The sequence below is a fragment of the Dromiciops gliroides genome, chromosome 5, assembly GCF_019393635.1.
Source record: "Dromiciops gliroides isolate mDroGli1 chromosome 5, mDroGli1.pri, whole genome shotgun sequence".
Lineage (NCBI taxonomy): Eukaryota > Metazoa > Chordata > Mammalia > Microbiotheria > Microbiotheriidae > Dromiciops > Dromiciops gliroides.
The window spans coordinates 166,775,553-166,798,002 of NC_057865.1; the positions used below are offsets into that span (position 1 = coordinate 166,775,553).

General features: G+C 35.7%; 1 protein-coding gene across 1 annotated transcript in view; it reads left to right on the forward strand.

Moving 5' to 3' along the window:
• Positions 1-22,450, forward strand: part of USP6NL (USP6 N-terminal like) — a 151,573-nt gene that overhangs the window by 89,890 nt on the left and 39,233 nt on the right. The window contains 2 exon segments of the mRNA XM_043968596.1: positions 6,116-6,196; positions 20,075-20,182. Coding sequence (XP_043824531.1) covers positions 6,116-6,196; positions 20,075-20,182 — 189 coding nt within the window.

Below are 22,450 nucleotides of genomic sequence, written 5' to 3' on the forward strand. Positions count from 1 at the left end.
GCAAGTTTTCATTTTGGGGATTTTCTCAGGAGACAATTAATAAATTAGTTCTATTTTAACTTTGCCTTATAGTTTTAAGAGACCTGGATAGTTTTCTTTTTAAATTTTTTTGAATTGTGATATGTGTGTTCTTTTTGTTGTTGTAGTTATGACATTCAGATAGTCTAATGATTCTTAAATTTTTTTCTTCTACATCTACTTTTAGGTCATTTGTTTTTGCTCTGAAACACCTTATTTTTTCCTCTTTTTGTAGTCTTTTGGATCTGTCTTAATAGTTCTTCTTGCATCATGGAGTCATTGGCTTCTCTTTGATCCATTCTGATTTTCATGGAGTTTATCTCTTGGACAATATTTTGTGCCTCCTGTGCCAAGGTGTTAATTCTCTTTCCAATTCTTACTTGCATAGCCTTCATTTTCCATTTCCCCCCCTCAAGTGCTCTTATTCCAGTTTAAAAAACAATTTTAATCTCTTTTTTGTTTGTTTTTTATATTTTGCTTCATCTCTTTTAGGCATTCTTGTTGAGTTTTTGCCCAATCTATGTTTTTCTCTGAGGCTTTGCTTTCAGTTATTTTGGATTCATTCTTTTCTTCTGGATTTATATCCTGTACTTCCTTGCCACCATATCCCTTTTTGGTAGCATACTTTTTTGTTTGCTCATTCTTCCAGCCTACTTCCTGACTTTGGACTTGATGTTAGGGCTAGGCTCTATGGCACTTGTGATGGGTTTGGGATGGTCTTGTTGCTGCTTTCTTGGAGTATTGAGTGTAATATTATTCTAGAATCTCAAGAACAAGTTGGGGACCTGCAAGCTTTTAGTACTCCCAACATGGTTTGATGAAGGCTGCCTCCCCTAGCCTGGACTCTGCTTGTTCTTGTTTGTTAGTCCCTGAGAGTCCCTGTTAGACATGAGTCTTAGCAAGAGTAGGTTGCTGCTGCACTTAGCCCCTATCAACAAGCTAAAAACTGTTTGTTTTGAGCAACAGACTTACAGGCTGTCCTTTTTTCTGGGACTTCTGCCCTAGTTATTCTCCTGCAGACTGGACTAGATGTTGGAAATGAGACCCTGATTTGGGATCTGAGCCAAGTTGCTATTGCTTACTTCTTAATCTTCTCCTTTCTCAGTATATCTCCCATGACTCTCATCCTGGGAACACCACCCCTTTGTGTGTAGGTACCCTTCTTAGAACACTGGACCTGTGACCCAGAATGGGTAGTGGATAGTAAAGTTACAAGTTCACATCTGTTCCTATCCCAGTACCCTATTATGAATACCCTGGTATGGTTTGGGACCTCCTTTTGCTCTTGTGCATAATTTCTCCCTGGATGCTAAAATGCTCACTTTTTGTGTGTTCCTGCTTTGACACTGACTCCAGTGTCCAAAAAATCTGTCTGTCTCCCTATTCTGAATTGGGATGGACAAATGACTCACAATCACTTTTCCTGGTTTTCCTAATCAGGATTAGATCTCGTACATTTAAAAAAAATCTGTTTAGAGGAGTTTGTGGTGGGGAGTCCATAGTATTGTTTGCTACTGCCTGCCATTTTGGCTGTGCTAAAGTGAGAGGAAAGGAAGTAGAGGCATTACAGTAGGTGGCCTCCTCAAAAAGGGAGGAGAAACAAAGTGATAACTAGCAGGATTGGATAGACCAAATGAGGGTTTTTGAGTATGGATGAGAAATAGGCATATTTTTAGGCAGATGGGAAACAACTAGTAAGAAATATTGAAGGTAAGTGAAAGAGAGTGAGAATGATAAAGGAATAGTCGGCTAGAGAAGAAACGACTGAGTGATATTACTTGTACTTATAGAGGAGGGAGGTAAAGGAGCGGACATTTAGTAAGCACTTATTATGTGCCAGTCATTGTCGTGCTTTACGAAATTTTATCATATTTGATCTTTACAACAACCCTATGAGGATGGTGTTATTATTATCCCCATTTTACAGATTTGGAAACTGAGGCAGACAGTTTTTTTTTTTTTTACCCAAGGTCACACAGTGTGAGGGCATATTTCACCTTAGGTTTTCTTGACTCTAGGCTTACTGCTTTATCCACTGCGCCAAACAGCTACTCCTAGAGAAATTTGTATTAGAAAAGGGAGGTACCATCTCATTATGGGTGAAAGAGGAGATAGCAGAAGGCATCTGGGTCATATGTGATGAAGAAGAGGGAAGAAAAGGGAGTTCTCAGTAAATGATCTTTTTAAAGTAAAATAAGAAGCATTGTTCTCAGCTGAGGATGTCAAGGGAGAGGGAGTCAGTTCATGTTTCTTTCTACCTTCTTTTACACAACCACTCTTCATTTTCACCATGTCCTCCAATTTCTTGATCCATCAATTCTCTTCTAAGCCATCTCTTCTGCACTAACCATTCCCTTCTCTCCATCTTCACTCCTTGGTGAACCAGTTCAATTCTACATTGTACCCCTCTCTTGAATCCTTCCCTGCATTATCATATCACCAGTTATGCCCAGCCATGCCTCAGCCTTGGCTTATTCTCACAATTCATTACTTTCATACCTACACACATGCTGCTGAGTGAAGGTAGGGAAAATCAATCTACTGTTCTGACTGGATCTTTACAAATTTATGTTATAAAACCTCAATTGGACCCTCACTGCTGCTAAGCAATCCTGCTATACCCCCCTTATCAACTCATTATTTCACTCTCCAAAGCAGCTCTTCCAAACCTTTTCATCCCTTCTCAAACCTTCCATGGCTCCCCTTTGCCCCGCCCCTCTCAGGGGATAAACTTGCCTTATATTTTACAGACAATTGGGGCCACCCACCATGAACTCCTTTCTTCCTCATCTTCTATCATTCAGATGCTTTTTGCTACTTTCTCCTCTTTCACCCATTTCACATGACGAAATGGTCTTACTCACTACCAAGGCTAACTCCTCGACCTGCTCAAGTAATCCCATTCTGTCCTGTCTCCTCCATTACATTGCCTCCCCTGCCCTCCCCACTCTCTTGGCTTATTTTCAATCTCTCCCTATATACTTGTTCATTTCCTACTGCCTACAAACATGCCCATGTCCCTCATCCTGAAAAAAAATCCTCATTTGATCCTTCCATACCTGCAAACTATCACCCTATTTCTTTTCTGCCCTTTGTAGCTAAACTCCTTGGAAAGGCCAGCTGTACTATAATAGGTCTCTCTACTTTCTCTCATCTCACTTTCTTATTAACCCCTTACAATATGGCTTCTAACTTCAACATTCCAGCTGAAACTGCTGTATCCAAAGTTATTAATCTCTTAGTTTCCAAATCCACTGGCCTTTTTTCACTCTTCATTCTCCCCAACTTCACTTTACCCTTTGACACTTTTGAGCCTTCTCAATGCCTTCATACTCGGTTATCTCTAGTTTTCAGGGCACCAATCTCTTCTGGTTTTCCTGCTACCTATCTGACTGCTCCTTTTCTGTCCCCTTTGCTGGATCCTCCTCCAGATAATGCTCTAAGCAAAGGTTTCCCAAATTTTCTTCTCTATATATACTACTTCAGTTGGGAGTCTCATCAGCTTCCTTGGATTTAATTATCATTTCTATGCTGATGATTCTCAAATCTATCATTCCTGCCCCAGTCTCACTGCAGAGCTCTCATCTCACATCTCCAAATACCTCTCAGACATCTTCTCTATTACTGTGGAGGGCAACACCCTCCTCCTGATACTTCAGGTTTGAACCCTAGGAATCATCCTTGGATTCCCCACTTTCTCTCACCCCCTCATATCCAAGCTGTTTCCAAGGCTTACCAATTTCACCTTTGCAACATCTCCTATGTATACCCCTTTCTCTCCTCTACCACTGCCAGCCCTCTAATGCAGATTCTCATCACCTCACACCTTGGTTACTGCAATAGCCTATTAGTGGATCTGCCCGTTTCAAGTCTCTCCTAACTCTGAAACATTCTCCATTCATCCAAGAAAATAATTTTCCTAAAACTCAAGTCTGATCATGCCATCTCCTCCCTCTACTCCGTAAATTCCTGTGGCTTCCTGTTGCCTCCAGGAGCAAAAACAAAATCTTGTTTGCCATTCAAAGCCCTTCATAACCTAACCTCGTCTTACCTCTCTAGTCCTCCTATACTTTACTGCCCAACAAATTCTCACTGGTCCAGTGACTCTGGCCTCCTGACTGTTCCATGAATAAGAGACGCCATCTCTGAGCTCCAGGTATTCTTTCTGGCTGTTCCCCATGCCTGGAATGCTCTCCTTCCTCCACTCTTGACTACTAACCTCACTGGCTTCCCTTTAAATCCCATCTAAATTCCCAACTCCTATAGGAAGCCTTTCCCAACCTCTCTTAATTCATGTGTCTTCCCTCTGTTAATCATTTCCTATTCTATACATAGCTTGCTTTTTAAAGGTGGAATTTTTTTTTTTTAGTGAAACAATCGGGGTTAAGTGACTTGACCAGGGTCACACAGCTAGTAAGTGTGTAAAGTGTCTGAGGCTAGATTTGAACTCAGGTACTCCTGACTCCAGGGCCGGTGCTCTATCCACTGTGCCACCTAGCTGCCCCCATAGCCTGCTTTTTATATATTTGTTTGCATGTTGTTTCCCTCCTTAGATTGTAAGCTCCTTGAGGAGAGGAACTGTCTTTTACCTCTTTTTATATCCCCAGCACTTGCCCAGTGCCTGGTACATAGAAGACATTTAAGAAATGTTTATTGAATGGAATTGAATAACAGGGTTTGGGGCTGTAAGGCAAAGGGAGAAGTAGAATGATAATTAATTGTATGTCATTAGGAATTCCAGAGTTCATGACTAGGGAAGCAAGACCATTTTGATGGCAAAATTAAAAATACGATTGTCTCTGTGTGTAGATGTAGTGGGATCTAGGACTAGGTTATAGGAAATGACTAAGTTGATGAACTGTGAGATTAGAGTATTTAAGAAAGTATCAGTATGTATCCTATTAAAGTCCCCTCGGATCAGAGTCAGAGTCAATAAACATTTATTAAGCATCTATCATGTGCCAAGCACTGTGCTAAGTGTTAGAGATACAAAAAGTAATTAGACAGTCACTGCAGTTAAGGAGCTCAGTTGTCTTCCTCATTAGACTGTGAGCTCCTTAAGGTCATTGTTGGTGGAGATATGAATCAATGCAACTGCTTTGGAAAGAAGTATTATTCAAGTAAGGTGGCTAAAATGTCTATACTCTGATCCAGAGATGCACTATTAGGCATTTACCCCAAAGAGGTCATTCACAAGAAGAAAGTCTCCATATACATTAAGATATTTCTAGTGGTATCAAGCAAAACATTGGAAACAAAGTTGATGCCCATCTATTGGGAAAAAGCTAAACAAATTATATGCATTGAATGTAATGGAATAACATAACACTGATAGAAACTGAATTTGATGAGTATAGAGAAATGTGGAAAGACTTACATAAACTGATGCAGAGAGAAATAAGCAAGAGCAAGGAACCAATATATAATAATTTAACTGAAAAAATAAAAACACTAAACAATTACAAAACATTTCAAAGTGAATGTTGCAGAATTTAAAATAACAGCCATGGGCCCAAAGGAGAGAAAGGAGAAGACATTTTTCCTCTTTAGTAAAGCAAGCAGGTCCACAGATGTGTAACATTACATGTATTTTCAGACTTTTTCTATGTATTATTTTATTTTTCTGAATTGTTTCCTCTTTTTCCTTTTATTATATGGGGTAGGAGCAGAACCCTCTCCTTCTTGACTTTCCTCAGTAGCTAGAGTACCAGGCCTGGAATCAGACCCTTTTTTCTGAGTTGAAATCTGGCCTCAAACATTTATTAGCTGTGCAACCCTGGCTCAGTTTCCTCATCTGTAAAATGAGCTCAAGAAGGAAATGGCAAACCACTTCAGTATCTTGAACAAGAAAACTCCAAATGGGGTCACAAAGCATTGGACACGACTGAAAAAGCAACTGAACCAAAAAAAAAAACCCAACCCAAAATTAATAAAAATTTATTTTAAAATAATTTAAACTGAAGATTTGTTGGCGAATATAAGATAAACTGACTTCCTCAAGTAATACTTTTTAGTAGCTTTTTCTTTATTAACAGATTTAATTTGTAAACAAAGAAATATTGAAAAACAATAACAAGGCACTTTAATTTCATTTCAGCAAAAGCACCTGGAAATTGAAAGAAGTACGAAATGGCTGAAAATGCTGAAAAGCTGGGAAAAATACAAGAATACAGAAAAGGTATTAAATAACCTCAATAAAACTACCCATAAGTGAAGTTAACAGTGCTTTCTTTGAAATAAAATAATTACTTAGTGTTGTATGTTGTAATTAGGTTTAAGAGTTGCTTTTCTATTAGACTTATTCCCTTGAATCTGTTCCCCAGCTTTTCAGTTCTGGAAACTCAGTTTTATCTGTTCATCATATGATGATGAAGCTCTAATGAACTGATTTATGATTAGCAATTTTATAGGAGACTAATTTGTAAGCCAGGATATCCATTTATTGATTTATATTTGTATGTATGTATGCAGACATATGGGATGTGGGTGGGAAAGGAGAGAGAGCCCATTCGTCTTAGCATTGATATATAAGAGAAATAAAATTACTTTCTCCATTCTTTCCCAAATAAGAAAGAAATACAAAACTATTGTAACATATGCATAGTCAAACATAACATTCCAAATTGGTGATATCAAAAAATAATGTGCCTCATCCTACACTCTGAAGCCATTGCTAAATGTATCCTTTCAGGGAAAAACATCCATTTTTCCTTCACAGTGAGATTATACATAGAAAGTTCAAATGACCTTAGATATCATCTATTCCTTCCTCATACCCAACCTTTTTTTTAAATAGATGAGGATACTGAGACTCAGAAAGGTTAAATGATTTGCCCAAAGATCACACAGGTAGAGCTGAATTCGAAATCTCTTCCTCTTAGAGCAAATTCCCTCTATCATACAAGCAGTTCTCTGAGATCACTGAATTACAGAATCTTAAATAACCTTAAAGATAATTTGTATAAACCAAAGTCTCCAAAGAAAATATGAAGGATGGTGATAAAATTGACACTTATAGATGTGTTCCTTCATCCTGTGCTGAATATAGATGAACCAGAAAGCTTGCCTAATATTCATTAGGTTCCATAGTAATGTGAAGGCATGGTTCTGTTAATATTTGACATCATTTTTATAGAACCATTGAATGTCTTCATATCAATTTCAGTCCTTTTTATCTAATTAACCCATTACCCTATTATTGAAGGTAAATTTGTGTCATGGACAAAGTTCTAGAAATTGCATCAGGAAGACGCAGATATAAATTCTTCCTTTGAGACCTGCTGACTGTGCAACTCTCATGGTTACTTGTCCTCTCAGGGCTTCTGTTTTCTAATCCATACAATGGGGATAATAATAGCTGTATTTCCTACCTTGCAGTGACTTTGTGAGTTTAAAATGAGATGACATATAAAGCAGATTATAAACTTTAAGGCTATATGTACCGTAACTATGGATTGGTTATTGTCACTTTAGTTCAACTGAAATACCTTATTAATATTGTAAATGTCATTTTATCATTATGAATAATTTATATACTGTCTCCTTTTAAACCTGAAGGAAATATTACCTCTTGGTAATATTTACAGTTGTGAGGGAAATCATTTTGTAAAATATAAAGTGCTACATGAATATGAGCTATTATAATTATTATGTTACAACTTGTGAAATTATTAGGAAGCAACAAAACGAAGGGCATTGATTTATTTGGTATTTAGTTATGCCTTAAATGTGCTGCAGATTTAAAGCTCAACAGAAGGCATGAGTTGAATAAATCCTCCATGTAATATTTGTGGTAAAAACAAAAAGAATAATCACACGATGAGAAAACATGAAAGGAGGTCATTCTTTTTCTGTTGGTGAAGGGAGTATCTACACTGACTGAAATAATATCTCTTGAAGGATTCAGAAATTCCAAAGTAGCCTAGTTTGGAAACTGTGGTCTCTACTATCTAGAATGAAAAAAAAAACCTTAGAAAAACAAAAATTTATAGCACCTTTGTGTTTTTTTTAAATATGTATTATTTATTTGGACATATTTCATAGGAACTATAGGAAAGATAGTAATTTGGTGGGACTCTTCCCCTGCCCATTCTATACAGTTTTCTTTTAAAGGATAGAATTATTTTAGAACCTGATAATCTGTATTCTTCCCTGGTGTGATATGAGAGTAAGCATAGGTTTGGAAAAGAGCAAAAATAATATCAAAGGAGGTACTATTGTTCTCATAGAGTAGACTATAAAATAGGGTACCTGTGAGAAATCTGGATGGGCAATTATAATTATGAGAAGTAACGAACATTTTTGGCAACCTGAGTATTTGGGGGAGAAATCAACTCATTAATAACTGAATCTGGGTTATCCAGTTGAACTGACCATTTTACAGATAGACTCAAGGTCATGAATTAAGAAGTTCTTGTATCAGTCAATTAGCTTTATTATATGTCCACAGACTTCATCCCTGTCTGTTTTTACGCTCCAATCTACTTATAGGAATAGCTTGGATAGTACATTTCCATTAATAAGTCATTCACCAAATATTACAGGCCTCATATGTCACAGGCACTATGCTATATAAACGATTATGAGGGGCAACTAGGTGGTACAGTGGATAAAACACCAGTCCTGGATTTAGGAGAACTTAAGTTCAAATCCAGTCTCAGACACTTGACACTTACTACTTGTGTGACCCTGGGTAAGTCATTTAACCCTCCTTGCCCCATAAAAACAAAACAAAACAAAAAAACAATTACCACTTCAATAAAGATTGCCCAAAACTCACACTGAACTTTTAGTAGGTGAAGGGTGTCATTTTCATAAGTGGCATACTATTATTACAGAGTGAAAAAATTAAGTACCACATAGTGCTATATGTCATGAAACTAAGAACTCTACATGAAAATTATTCAGATGGTAGGGTTATGATTATGTTTAGGCACTGGACTTGTCATTTTACTAGTGTACTGGTGTGTTTTTTCACGCATATATATAATTTTTATTTGTAGTTTGGGGTTCAAATGTTTATCCGCCTTCCCTCTGTCTCCTTCCCCCTCTGTGAGGGAGTAAGCAGATACCGGTTGTACATGTGCAATTATATAAAACATTACTATATTAGTCATCTTGTACAAGAAAACTTGGCTAAAAGCAAAAGAATGAAAGAAAGTGGAAAAATAGCATGCTTCAGTCTATGTTCCATCACTATCAGTTCTTTCTTTGAAGGTGGATAGTATGTTTCATCATTAGTCCTTTGGAATTGCTTTGGATCATTGTATAGTTGAGAATAGTTGTCATTCACAGTTCTTCAAACAATATTGCTGACTCTGTGCACAATGTTCTCTTGGTTCTGCTCATTTCACTTCATATATATAATTAAGGTAATTCTGAGGAGAAGAAACTCCCTCTACCAGTGTTGAATGCCCTTCTTGCAGTTTTTGATCTTAGAGATTTGCATAGAGCACTGAAAATTTAAGTGACTTGCTTAGGGTTGCTGAACCAGTATGTACCAGTGATGGAACTTACCCCGGGTCTTGCTGCCTTCAAGGCCAGTCTGCTATCCATTCTGCCACAATACTATCCTTCAGTAATTGTGTTTTAAAACATCAGCAAAATGATTATATATCAGTTATGGCTAAATAAAGGGTCACTGAAGTGTTTCCTGATGTTCTCTATCAAGAAATCTTATACAATATTAACATATGTACAGGAAATATCTTGTTGGAAAAGATCCTTTAGGGCAATTTTTTTTTTTTGCTGTAAGTTATCAGATGCTTTTTTACAGTCAACAAATCACACAGTTTTTTCTCATATTTTTTTCAGTCAGTAAACATGTTGTCTGTTATAGAATGTCATTTGCATTCCTTCCTCATACCCTAATCAAAGATGCCTGTTACTTGTCAATCAGTAAACATTTATTAAGTGTCTACTATGTGCTAAATGCTGGCAACTTTGGACATCCTGTAGATGCTTTATAGCATAACACTGACAAGATGAACTATATGTTTGCTGCAATAGGCATAACTGGAGGGATCCTCCAAATTGATAAAATTATAGCTCTAGCAGTTTCATGGTTAATTTTTTCATTTAAGGTGTTATCCCTAAAGGCACCTGGTGGCATAGTGGATACAGTATTGGGCCTGAAGTTAGGTAGGCCTGGGTTCAAATATGGCCTCTGATATGTAGCTGTGTGTTCCTGGGCAAGTCATTATTAACTGCTGTTTGCTTTTATTTATTCAACTGTGAAATGGGGATGATAATGGCCCCTACCTTGCAGAGTTGTTGTGAGGATCAAATGAGATAATATGTAAAAAGCGCTTGACACATAGTGGGCATTCTATGAATGCTTATTCCTTTCCCTTTTCCCCTTAATTTAGAACCCCCCCTCCCATGAAAGTTGTTAGTATTTCAAAAGTATATTTGGATTTTAGACATTTCATGTGATAACAGTTTTGATTTAGTTAGATTTCACTTAATTATTAGATGTGATCATAAAAACAAAGGTCCAAAGGCTAGTTAACATATTTTCCATTTCTTGCCTAACATTAGTCATTTTCCTGTGTGTGTGTATATATATATATATATATATATATATATATATATATATATATATATATATTGCTTATCTTTGTATTAAAAGAAGGCAATTCAGATAATGATAGCTATCTGTAAGTTTCAGTGTGCAGAGAGGGTTCTTAAAAGATAGTGGAATACATCAGAAAACTTTTGGCTCTCCAATTTCCTACACACACACACACACACACACACAATGGAAATAAACAAAAGTTAGGGTAAAGCAACTATTCTCCAAGGACAACTTGAGAAGACCCCAGGAAAGACAACACCCCCAGGGGTGAAGCTTCAGCTCCAGGCCAACTCTGCAGAATTAACCAAGCCCTGGGAGCAGCTGGGGTTAGGAGGCAGCCTCAGCGTTATTGGATAGTGTGCAAGTCTGACAGTTGAGTAGGAGCAGATTGAAGGACCATCTATTCTTTAGGGATGCCCAGCTCTGCTGTGCTGACCAGATGCATCCTGGGTTGGGCTGGGCTGGGCTGCAGTTGTGGGGGAGAGGAGCTAGCACACCTTGTGAGTGCAGTGGCAGAAGGGCAGAGACCCTGTTGGTTATGGGCTCTTGCAGAAGAGCAGAGCCCCTGGCTTTTGTTCCAGGGCAGAGAGGACAACTATACTTTGCAGCCAACCAAGGGATGGCAGGGAGCCAGATCATTTACACACAACATGACTAGGATCCGGGGCCTTGGCTTAGGAGTAGAGAACCCAAGGTTGAGCCCTGAGACAAACCTCAGAAAATAACAGTAAGAAGGACCTGAGGCTTCAAGCATCATTCCCTATGCCTTGAGACTATAACTTGATAATACTAATAGCTACTAAGAATGAATTCAAATAAACAAACAAAAAAATAAATAAAATGAGTAAGCAAAGGAGAAAGAATCCAACCATAGGTACTATGGGGATAGAGAAGATTTGGGTCCACATTCAGAGGAAGATAATGGAGCTTAAAAAGCCACTCCTTTTTCAGTGAGAAATGTCAAATGGTCCCAAGCACAAAAAGAGTTCTTGGAAGAACTTTAAAAGGCCTTTAAAAACCAAATAAGAGAGATCAAGGAAAAATTAGGAAAAAATAAGCAATCCAAGAAAATCAAGAAAATTATGAAAAGAAAGTCAACTAACCTGAAATAGAGAATCAAAAACTTAAGGAAGAAAATAATTCCTTGAAAACTAGAATTGGACATAGGGAAGTAATCATGTCCTGAGACATCAAGAAATAATAAAACAAAAATCAAAAGAATGAAAAAATAGAAGAGAATATGAAACATCTCATCAGAAAAAAAAACTGATCTGGAAAAAAATTAAAGAGATATAAGAATAATTGCATTACCTGAAAATTACAATTTTTAAAAATCTTGTTATGCTATTACAAGAAATTATCAAGGAAAATTGCCCTGAAGTTCTAGAACAAGAAGGCAAAGCAGAAATAGGGAAAATCACCACCGGAAAGAGATCCCACGAGGAAAACTTACAGGAATATCATAGCCAAGTTTCAAAACTCCTATGTTAAGGAGAAAATATTGGAAGCAACAAGAAAAAAACAATTTAAATATCATGAAGCTACAATACTATGTTGAAGGACCATAGGTCTTGGAATACTCTATTCTGTAGAGCAAAAGAGCTTGGGTTATGACCAAGAGTAACTTACTCAGCAAAGTCAAGTATAATTCTGAATAGAAAAAAAAAATGGACATTTAACAAACTGAAAGACTTTTGGGCATTTGTGACAAAAACAGAAGAACTCAAAGATAAATTAAACACATAACATCCAGGAGAAATATAAGGTAAATATTAAAGACCAATTATAAGGGACTCAGTGATGTCAAATTGTTTACTTCTTATATGTGAAAATATTATCAGTATCTTATGACTGTCATCATTATTTGGATAGTTTGAAAAAAGGATTGGGATGAGCTATGTATGATGGGGGTGATTCTAAAAATAATAAAACTATGTAGGGAGAGATAGAAAAGAGTAACTATTTCATATAAATGAGGCATAAAAGGAATAATTGATACAGAGGAAGCTACTAGTGGGGAGGATGGGTAGTGCTGAACCCTTACTCTAATTGGGAATGGGTTAAAGAGGGAGTAACATATATGTCTAGAAGGGTATAAAGGTCTTCTAAATTCAAAAAGAAATAAGAAGACAAGGGAATAGGGTAGGGGGAGAGGCTAAAGGAGTGACTCTTGGAGAGGTAGGTAGGTTAAGGAATAGGAGGCCTAGGTAGCAGGGAGAAGGAAAGCAGAGGAGGGATAGGAATAAGGTAAAAAGGATATCGAGGAAAAATAGGAAGGAGGAAAATAGACAAGAAGTAATTATAGCTTAGAATGTGAATGGGATGAAATTTTCCCTAAATGGAAACTGATAGCAGATTAAACATTTGAATTCAACAATGTTGCATTCAAGAAATGCTATAAAAATGAGAGATACAAAAATAAAGATAAAATAAAGGTAAGGAGTAAAATTTAATTATGTAAAGAAAATCAGGGGTAGTAATCATGATTTCTGACAAAGCTAAAGTTAAATAGATTTAATCAAAAGAGAAAAATAGGGAACCTATACTATATGTCAGCAATATTATTTAATATTGTTTTAGACCACTTAAAATAACTAGACAGTATAAAATACCTGCCAAAACAGACAGATGTTCATTTGGACAGTTCATCTGGAATAACAAAAGGTCAGGAATGTCAAAGAAAAGAAGGGGAAAATATGTAAAGGAAGTTGATTCAGGAGTATCAGACCTTAAGCTATATTATAAGGTGAGATAACTGTTGAAATGTAAAATGGATAATTTTGATTATTTTTTAAATGACAGTTTTCTTGTATAAATAAAACATATACAGCCAAGAACAAAACAGATGCAGAAAATTGAAGAAAAATTTTCATAGATGTGATTTGGTTGGAGTATTGCTGTGATGTAGGAAATAAGCTATTTGATATAGAAAAAATGGGAGGGGCAGCTAGGTGGTGCAGTGGATAAAGTACTGGCCCTGGATTCAGGAGGACCTGAGTTCAAATCTAACCTCAGACACTTGAAACTTAATAGCTGTGTGACCTTGGGCAAATCACTTAACCCTCATTGCCCCGGAAAGAAAGAAAGAAAAAAAAAACATGGGAAGACTTGGATTTATGAAGGAAGATGCTATCCACCTTCAGATAAATGGATAACAAATGGAAATAAGCATATTACGGTCTTTTATATATATGTGTGTGTGTGAGTGTATGTATATATATATATGTTTATATACATACATATGTATATGTGTGTGTATACACACACACACACACACACACACACACACACATGCTTAATTGTAGCCTTCTTTAGGATGGGGATGGGTCACGGTGGGGGAATAAAGTAAAAAGTATGCAGCAGAAAACAAAATGACCCTACAAGAAAGCAAGAAAAGCCAGGCAGCTTTGCAGTGTATAGTATTTATTATGTAGGTTTTCTTGAAATAGAAATTTATGGTTTTATATTGCATCCTCTCGTGTTTTGCTGTGTACATGGCAATGGGTTTTTCCCCTTTCCTCATTTCATATTTGTTTAAAATAAATTTTAACATTTACCAAAAAAAGTTTCAGTGTGTGACAGACTTTTAAAAATCTTTAAAATATGACTATTTTTCTGTTTTCTAGGTTCATTTGCTGCTATTTACAGTCCTCTCTTAGATTTGTGTTTAATGCAAAGGGTTTATGTACTCCACAAGACATACCCTATTTTTTATTATTGCCCCATAATTTTGTCTGTTGGCTATTTCCTAGCATTTTATATATGTTTCCACATTATATGAAGCTATGCTTCATCCTTTTTAGCTTGTTATATCATAATTTTGGAGGTTTTTTATCTCACCTATCTTACTCCAGATACTGGCCTATAATGACCATCTCTTCATTGTTAATGAGCTTCTGTGATATTAAGTAAATGGCACAATCATAGCTAAAGTTAGAATAGTTCAGAGTTGAATTTAACTCAAAACATAGATGTTGGGATTATATAATTGTTGAAAATTATGTTTCTCAAGTAATTTGCATCTTGTCTCACTGAGAAGATTGTATCAGGATGAGAAAAACACAGGACAAATGTCCATACTTAGCACCTACACTTATCACTTCATATTCCATCATTTGTAATGTTCATAGGATTGTGTAACTGTGTTCTTCTTTAGTATGTATATGTAATATATATTTATAAAAATATCTATGTAAGCTATAAAGATGGACTCCATTAGCCTAACCTAATAGCAACTCAGACTAATGCATTCTCCATTAAGAAAGATTTTAACAGAGCTATCTTCTTTGCTGTATAATTTTAAAGTACTATTCTCTATAATGATAGTAACTTTGGGTGGTGTTCATTTGGGCCTATTTAGTGTGAAACATGATGTACTTTGTAAAAGAATTACCTCTTCTGATTCATCCTATACACTTTAGTTTTTAAAGTGCTTTAAGAAACAGAAGTTGCTACATATTTCTCTTTTCCTAAAGAGAGACATATTTTTCCCTCTCCAGCTCTTTACTCACACAATAATAATATAGTGAAAATCTTGATGTCTTAAATGTAAATGTAGCTATAGGAGTGAAGATTTAAATTTTTAGAGTACAAATTTTAATAATAGTTTCCATTTGAATTGTTTGAAAGTGACATGTAACCTCATGGTGAGCAAAAGCATATCTACAATGATATTTGTTTGGTGGTATAAAAATACTAGACACAGTCAGAAAATACAAGTTTGAGTTCTGGTTCAGACAGTTATCCTCTCTATAAATTTGGAGAAGTTATTTTATCCCTCTAAAGCTCATTTCTTCGTCTCTGAAATGAGGATAACAATTGTGCTACCTGCCTAACAGGACTGTTGTATGAAAACATTTTACACCTCTTCAGATAGATAAATGTGAATTGCTATTTATGTGGCAATGAAGAGTTCTATAAGAAATGGTAATTTCCCTTATTTTTTTCACTACTCAGAGCTTCAGTCAACAAGTGTCAAACATTTCAACAAAGTCAAGAATAAAGTCTAGAGAGACCAATAAAGATGACTGAAGCAGTGTAGCCCACCATTCCCATAACTGCTCCAAAAAAGACCTATAGAGATGACTACATGATGTCATGATCAGTATATCTAAGAAAAACAAATCAGTGAGTTATTTTTCTAGCTGAGATTGATAAAGGGAGACAAAGGTCTGTGGGCACTAGGGAACTGTTCTAGCCAGACCTGGGTATACTATGCAAGAGGTGGCCAAGAATGCAGCACAGTTGGGCCTTACACTGTTTAGGAAGAAGGAACAGGAAGGAGCCAACTGACAGCTCAACCACACTTATCCTAGAGTTAGGTTACAGATCCATTATGGACTACAGAAAGGACCTTTGTATGTAAAGGTGTCAGACCTTTGGCTCTATACCAGGCTAAGGAGCAGTGATGGGCTTGAGGGAAAGGAGCAAGAATAGAGTGAAAAATCATGTAGCTCTGACTCTGGCCAGAGTTGTCCCTGAGGTCCTTGAAGGATCCAGAATTCAATACCCTAAGAAAGTAGCAATAGGACCCCAGGGATGTATCTTGGGACCGAAAAAGACCCTGATATTCCTTCCAGAAGTGCCCAGAGCCGGACCCTAACACAGAGTCCCAATTTGGGAAATAGTGATGGAAAACTGAGTGAACAGAAAAAACAACCCTGAAAATAAAGGACTATGGCAGAGTCAGGGGATATCCAAGGTACAAACCCAGAAGAAGAAAATAACTCCAACTTCTTACAAGCAAAGCTTCAAAGAAACAACATTTTATTTAAGGTCAACTAGAATTTCTGAAAGAAATGAAGCAAGATTTTTAAAAAATTAGTTATAAATGAAATGAAATTTCTTGAGGAAAGAATTGGAAAATAAATGAGAACACTAAAGGAAAGACTTGGAAAGACCTTTAGCAGCATAGCACAAGAGGTACAAAATGTTAATCAAATAACAGACTACATGAAAATTTGAATGGACACATGGAAGATAAGGGGCTGTATGATAAAATAAATATTAAAAGAAAGTCAAGGGGCAGCTAGGTGGTGCAGTGGACAAAGCACCAGTCCTAGATTCAGGAGGACCTGAGTTCAAATTCGGCCTCAGACACTTGACACTTACTAGCTATGTGACCCTGGGCAAGTCACATAACCCCCATTGCCCCACCAAAAAAAGTCAAATGACTGAAAAAAATACAAGAAAATATAAGATGCCTCTTAAAATGAACCTGGATACTATATTCCAAGAAAAATTATCAATAACTATTTGAAACAGAGGGGAAAGTGAAATGAGTCTATCAGTCAGCTCCTGAAAGATACTTCAAAATGAAAACTTCCAGGAGCACTGTAGCCAAAAATCAGAATTTACAGGTCAAAGAAAAAAAATGCTACAAACATCTAGAAACAGAATTCAAGTACCAAGGAGCCACATTCAGAATCACATGCAATTTACAGTTGTCACTGTAAAGAAGAGGAGAGTTTTGGAGTATTGAGCTTTAAGAAAAAAAAAGATGGAAGCTTATAACCAAGAATAACTTATCCAGCAAATTTGACTATAATCCTACTCAGGGAAAATGAACTTTTATTGGAATAGAAGACTTCGAAGTATTCTTGATGAAAAGACCAAAGCTGAGTAGTACTTTGTACAAATGTAAAAATCAAGAGAAACATAAAACTATAAATAAAAGCAAACAATCATAAGGGTCTAGAGACTTAAATGTTTACATTCTAATAAAAGAGATAACAAGTATCCCCTCAGAACTCAGGGTCATGGGGGGGGGCGAAATCAAATAAGAGAGAAGACCTGGGAATGGTTTGTTTTACTTTGATGAACTTAAAAGAAGAAGGGGAAGGGAAGGAAAAAGAATACACTAGGGGAAAAAAGAGGGAAATGGAGAAACATGTCACATATTGAGGATACACTAGTAGAAGACTATAAACAGGGAGAAAGGGATGAGGGGAATAGGCAATTCTTGAACCTCGTTTTCATATGATGTGGTAAAAAAGGAGTAAAATACATATATACATAAATTTTAGTTAAATGTATTTTAAATATACATTTAAGAGGAGAGGGATAAATGAGAGGGCACATAGGGTTGGGGAAGTATTATTTAAAAGCAAAACAAATTCTAACCTTTAAGGGAGCTTTGTAAAGAGGGACTCGGAAGGAAGGAAGGAAGGAAGGAAGGAAGGAAGGAAGGAAGGAAGGAAGGAAGGAAAGAAAGAAAGAAAAAAGAAAGAAAGAAAAAAGAAAGAAAGAAAGAAAGAAAGAAAGAAAGAAAGAAAGAAAGAAAGAAAGAAAGAAAGAAAGAAAGAAAGAGTAAGAGTTTGTTACTGAGCCCTGGTCAACTGAAAAAGAAGAGGGTCAGAGGAGCAGAAGCAGATTATGAACAGAGGTCACTTGTGAAGAGATGTCCAAAAAGTTGCATGTAAATCAAAACTTTTTAAGTTCCTCAGGACATTTCTAGCTAGCTATGAAGTAGTACAGCTTTGCTTTGTTTAGTATCATTTTGTAATCAAGTTGTTAATGCTTGATATAACCAGGGCTTCAAAGTGCCATTCTAAAGTTTGACTCATCCATTCAGAACTTACTATTAAAATGTTACCATGGAACTAAGTGCTTACTGCAGCCTAAGTTCTGGCAGATTCTTCTAGGCTTTGGGTATGACCCTAGCACAAACTCACTCTGCTTTCTAAGTACCACCCTAGTTAAGTACAAAAAGGCTTACCATCAGTAGACTGGCCACCTGCAGATGAATCCTTTGTCTGTGGCAACCTAAAAAACAAAGAATTCAAAATGCTCTTTAGTCCTATGCAAAATACTTTGGTTTCTGCAGTGATTTTTGCAGAGTTCTGAGAAAGGGGCAAGAGGGTCCAGTCATACTCCTAACCCTGTTCCTTGATCTAACTATAATTTTTGATCTCTCTACCCTTTATTTCTTTACCACACCATCACTCTTTCACTGGCTACACCCTCCTTCCTTCTTCATATTGACTCTCTGGTAAACAAGTTCAATGCTACACTGGCTTCTTCTTTATTCTACTATCTACCTTTTTGTATTATTCCCTCCATCTATTGCCTTTGTATGTATTCCCTGAGGTTCATACTATTCATGTCATATTATAGACAATTTATACTTACTATAACTGTCCATTGCCCTCTGGGTAAACCCACAACATTGTCTTTTCAGATACTGTGGTATTCCATGACTTGCAGCTTATAGAATTATGAGAATATGGTTTCCAGAAAATAAAAACTTTTGTTTAACATGCACATAGTAGGTGCTTAACAAATGTTTTTGGAATTAATAAGTTCTGTATAGTATTAGTTCAGTGACTTACAACACAAACTTAAATCTATTTTCATGGTTTTAAGCTTTTAAATTTGTGAAGAAATTTTATGAGGAGATTGTAGAGGTAGAGAGAGTCATTTCTGGTCAATTTAAAAGGCATAGAAGTTGACAGTAACGTGTCAGATTTCAGTTCTAAAACAATGACTCTTCTTTTTTCCTATACATTAAGTACTAATATTTCGAGGAGAGGATAGACTTACGTTTTCACTGATATAGGGAACTCCTAGTTGAGGAAACTCCTATACGAATCCAAGTTGATGCTTTCTCTGTAACTTAGGGGTTTGAATGTTCCCGAGTACCGAGAGCTTCAGTGACTTGCTTGGGTTGCCTAGCTAGGGAGTGTTATAGGAGAAATTTCAACCCAAGTCTTCCTAGTTTCAGGTTGGTTTTCTGTCCACCAAGTCATAGCTATCCTTACTTTTCTTAATACTTATCCATAAAAAATAATAAATAAATAAATGGATGGATGGATGGATGGCTAAATAAATAAATACTTATCCATAATTAAGATAATTTTTTGGTAAACAAATGGAATGAATAAAGAAAAAAGTAAGATTTTCCTGAATTAACTGGCCAAGAATAAGAAGAGAAGGGGAAAGAATTAAAGATATTGTGTATATCTAAATGAGATTTTTTTGAAGTAGAATTAACTGAATTGTCAGTGATGAAAAAAGTAGAAAATAAAGAAATACAGTATGTACATAATATTTCTGATGGGGAAGAAAATAGCATAATTGAAAGAACCATAGAACAAAAGTTAGGAAATACAGTTTCCATATTGGTTTACTATGTGTGCTGTGTGATCTCAGATAATTTACCACCTCTCTGAGACTCTTTTTTTTCATCTATAAAATAAGAAGGTAGGACTAGATGACCTCTAAGATTCCTTCTAGTTATGAAAGTTTATAATTCTGTTTTACATTTATTAATAGTGGCCATGTGAACCTACCTACAAGGAAAGGTTGGTTTGGTTTTCTGTTTAGTTAAAGCATCTCTGGGACTAGATAGAAGAACTGTATAAAAACACATTTAGGAGTTGCTTGTTGATAGTGTAAGTAACCAATAAAAAGTTTAGCATTCTGAATTTAGAGGAAATTCTAGACTTTTGCATTTTGTAACATTTAATCTCTTTTAATTAGTTTCATAGGAGAATTTACAAAGGAATTCCACTTCAGCTCAGAGGTGAAGTCTGGTCTTTACTACTTGAGATTCCTAAAATGAAAGAAGAAACAAGAGATCTTTACAATGTGAGTATATTAAATTAATTTTAATTGAAACTTTTAAATTAAAAGTTAAAAAACCCTTTATTTTAGATATCAAAAAGCCCTTCCCCCAAAAGTAAAGGAAAAAACCCTAAAGCATTTATAGGCCTATATGTCGATTTTTTTTTTTTTGCGGGGCCATGAGGGTTAAGTGACTTGCCCCAGGGTCACACAGCTAGTAAGTATCAAGTGTCTGAGTCCGAATTTGAACTCAGGTCCTCCGGAATCCAGGGTGGTGCTTTATCCACTGCACCACCTAGCTGCCCCCTATCTACTGTATTTCAGACAAAAGCTTTAGTAAAAAAATTTTTTTTCTGATTTCAGTGAATCAATAGCCAAAGCTCTTTCATTACAAGTAATGTACAATGATAAATCAATATTGAGGCATATTTATAGGGGGAAAAAATCCCTAAAAATGGCTATGTGAAGGTGTTTCCAGGGTGATATTAAAAGTCTTTTCCAAAGTATGGAAAAATAGTTTAACAGAACTCTATCATTATTTGTTTTTATTTACTTGGCCATTTTCTTTTTTCAGCATAGAAAATGGAAGTTCCCTTTAACCCACCCTCTAGTTTAACTTCATATCCCCATAATTAAAGTATGAATTGTTATTTTAAAATTCTCTTCTAAATTATCTTACTTGGGAATTAATTTTCCTTTTTCATTCCAGCAAACTCCTTTGGAAACACAAGTTGTATACCTTGTCTTGAAAGACAGTAGACTCATGGGGACTTTAGCCAAGTATTATATAAAACCAATACAATATCAAAATATCTCAAAATCTCAGGTTTAGAAAGCAACCTTTATGATAAATGATGTCATATGGGATACCTTAAAAAGAAACATGAAGGAGAAAGGGAAAAACTTTTTTTGAAGTTCAGACCCAAAACCACTTGCAAAAGGGAATTGTAAAGTGAAATGCCAATTCATTATTTTTTATTTTTTCTGTAGTATTTTGATAATAATTAATCAAGATTTAAATTAGAAGCCCTAAGTTATAATTATTCTAAGTTAGAGAACTGCTCATTTTTGTATAACCTCAGGGTGTGTTGTTATTGTTTAATCATTCAGTTGTGTCTGACTCTTCATGACCTCATGGACCATACTGTCCATGGTGTTTTCTTGGCAAAGATACTGAAGTAGTTTGCCATTTCCTTCTCCAGTGGATTAAGGCAAGCTAGTAAGTGTCTGAGATCAGATTTGAACTCAGTTCTTCCTGACTCCAGGCCCAGGACTCTTTCCACTAAGTGACCTAGCTGCCTCCTAGGCAAACAGAAGTTAAATGATTTGCCCAAGGTCACATAGCTAAGTGTCTGAAGTTGGATTTTAACTTGGGCCTTCCTGACTCAAGGACCATCATTCTGTTCACTCAACTCCATCTAGCTGCCTCATAATCTGAGGGTACTGAAAATTAATTTTTAAAAAACTTTAATTGGTAGTGAGCTGCCTTTCAAATTTCAGATGTTTTAATTATTTTAGACTGATCATTGGCTTTTAAAAATTAATTACTTAGGAACTAATGTTCAAAATAAAGTAGGATAAAATAGATGTAACATTTAATTATAGGTCAAAGAATTATAGTCCATGTGCTTACTTATATATTCTTGTCAATAAGGCCAAAAGACAATTGGCAACATAAATAGAAATTAATTCTTCCCATAAAGCAACATAGCTTAAGTAATATTTATCTTTATTTTTTTGCTTTAAGTTTTATTCAGTATGAAAGACCTAGTGGTACAATAATACAGCATATTTTTCTTAATGAGTTTGAACCAATTCAAAATATTCGATCTGCAGTGTACAATTTCAGAATTTCTTTATTATGATGTAAACAGAATATATAATTAACTGTAATGAAGGGAGAATAGTCCTATAGGCATCATGCCTTTCAGTTATACTTTTTTGACCTCCTCATTTTAGAGTAAAAATCTCTGAAGCTTAAATTCTTGAATTTGACTAATATGAGACAGCTAAGCTGTTCTTAGAAAAAAAAATTTCCTTGATGTTTTTGAAATGCAGACTTTAATAACCACGAGTGGAGACAAGTAATGAATCATAGAGCAAAATTTTTAAAAGCTTAAAAAAATATAAAAACCTTAGGATTTAACAGAGAACCAAATGATTTTTTTAATTGTAAAAATGTATTTGCTCTGTATCTCCTTCCCAATCTGTGATTTTTTTCCTTCCTTTTTAAAAAAGTAATAGCTAACATGTATATAGTTTTGTTTCTGTTGATTTCACTTTTCACTACTT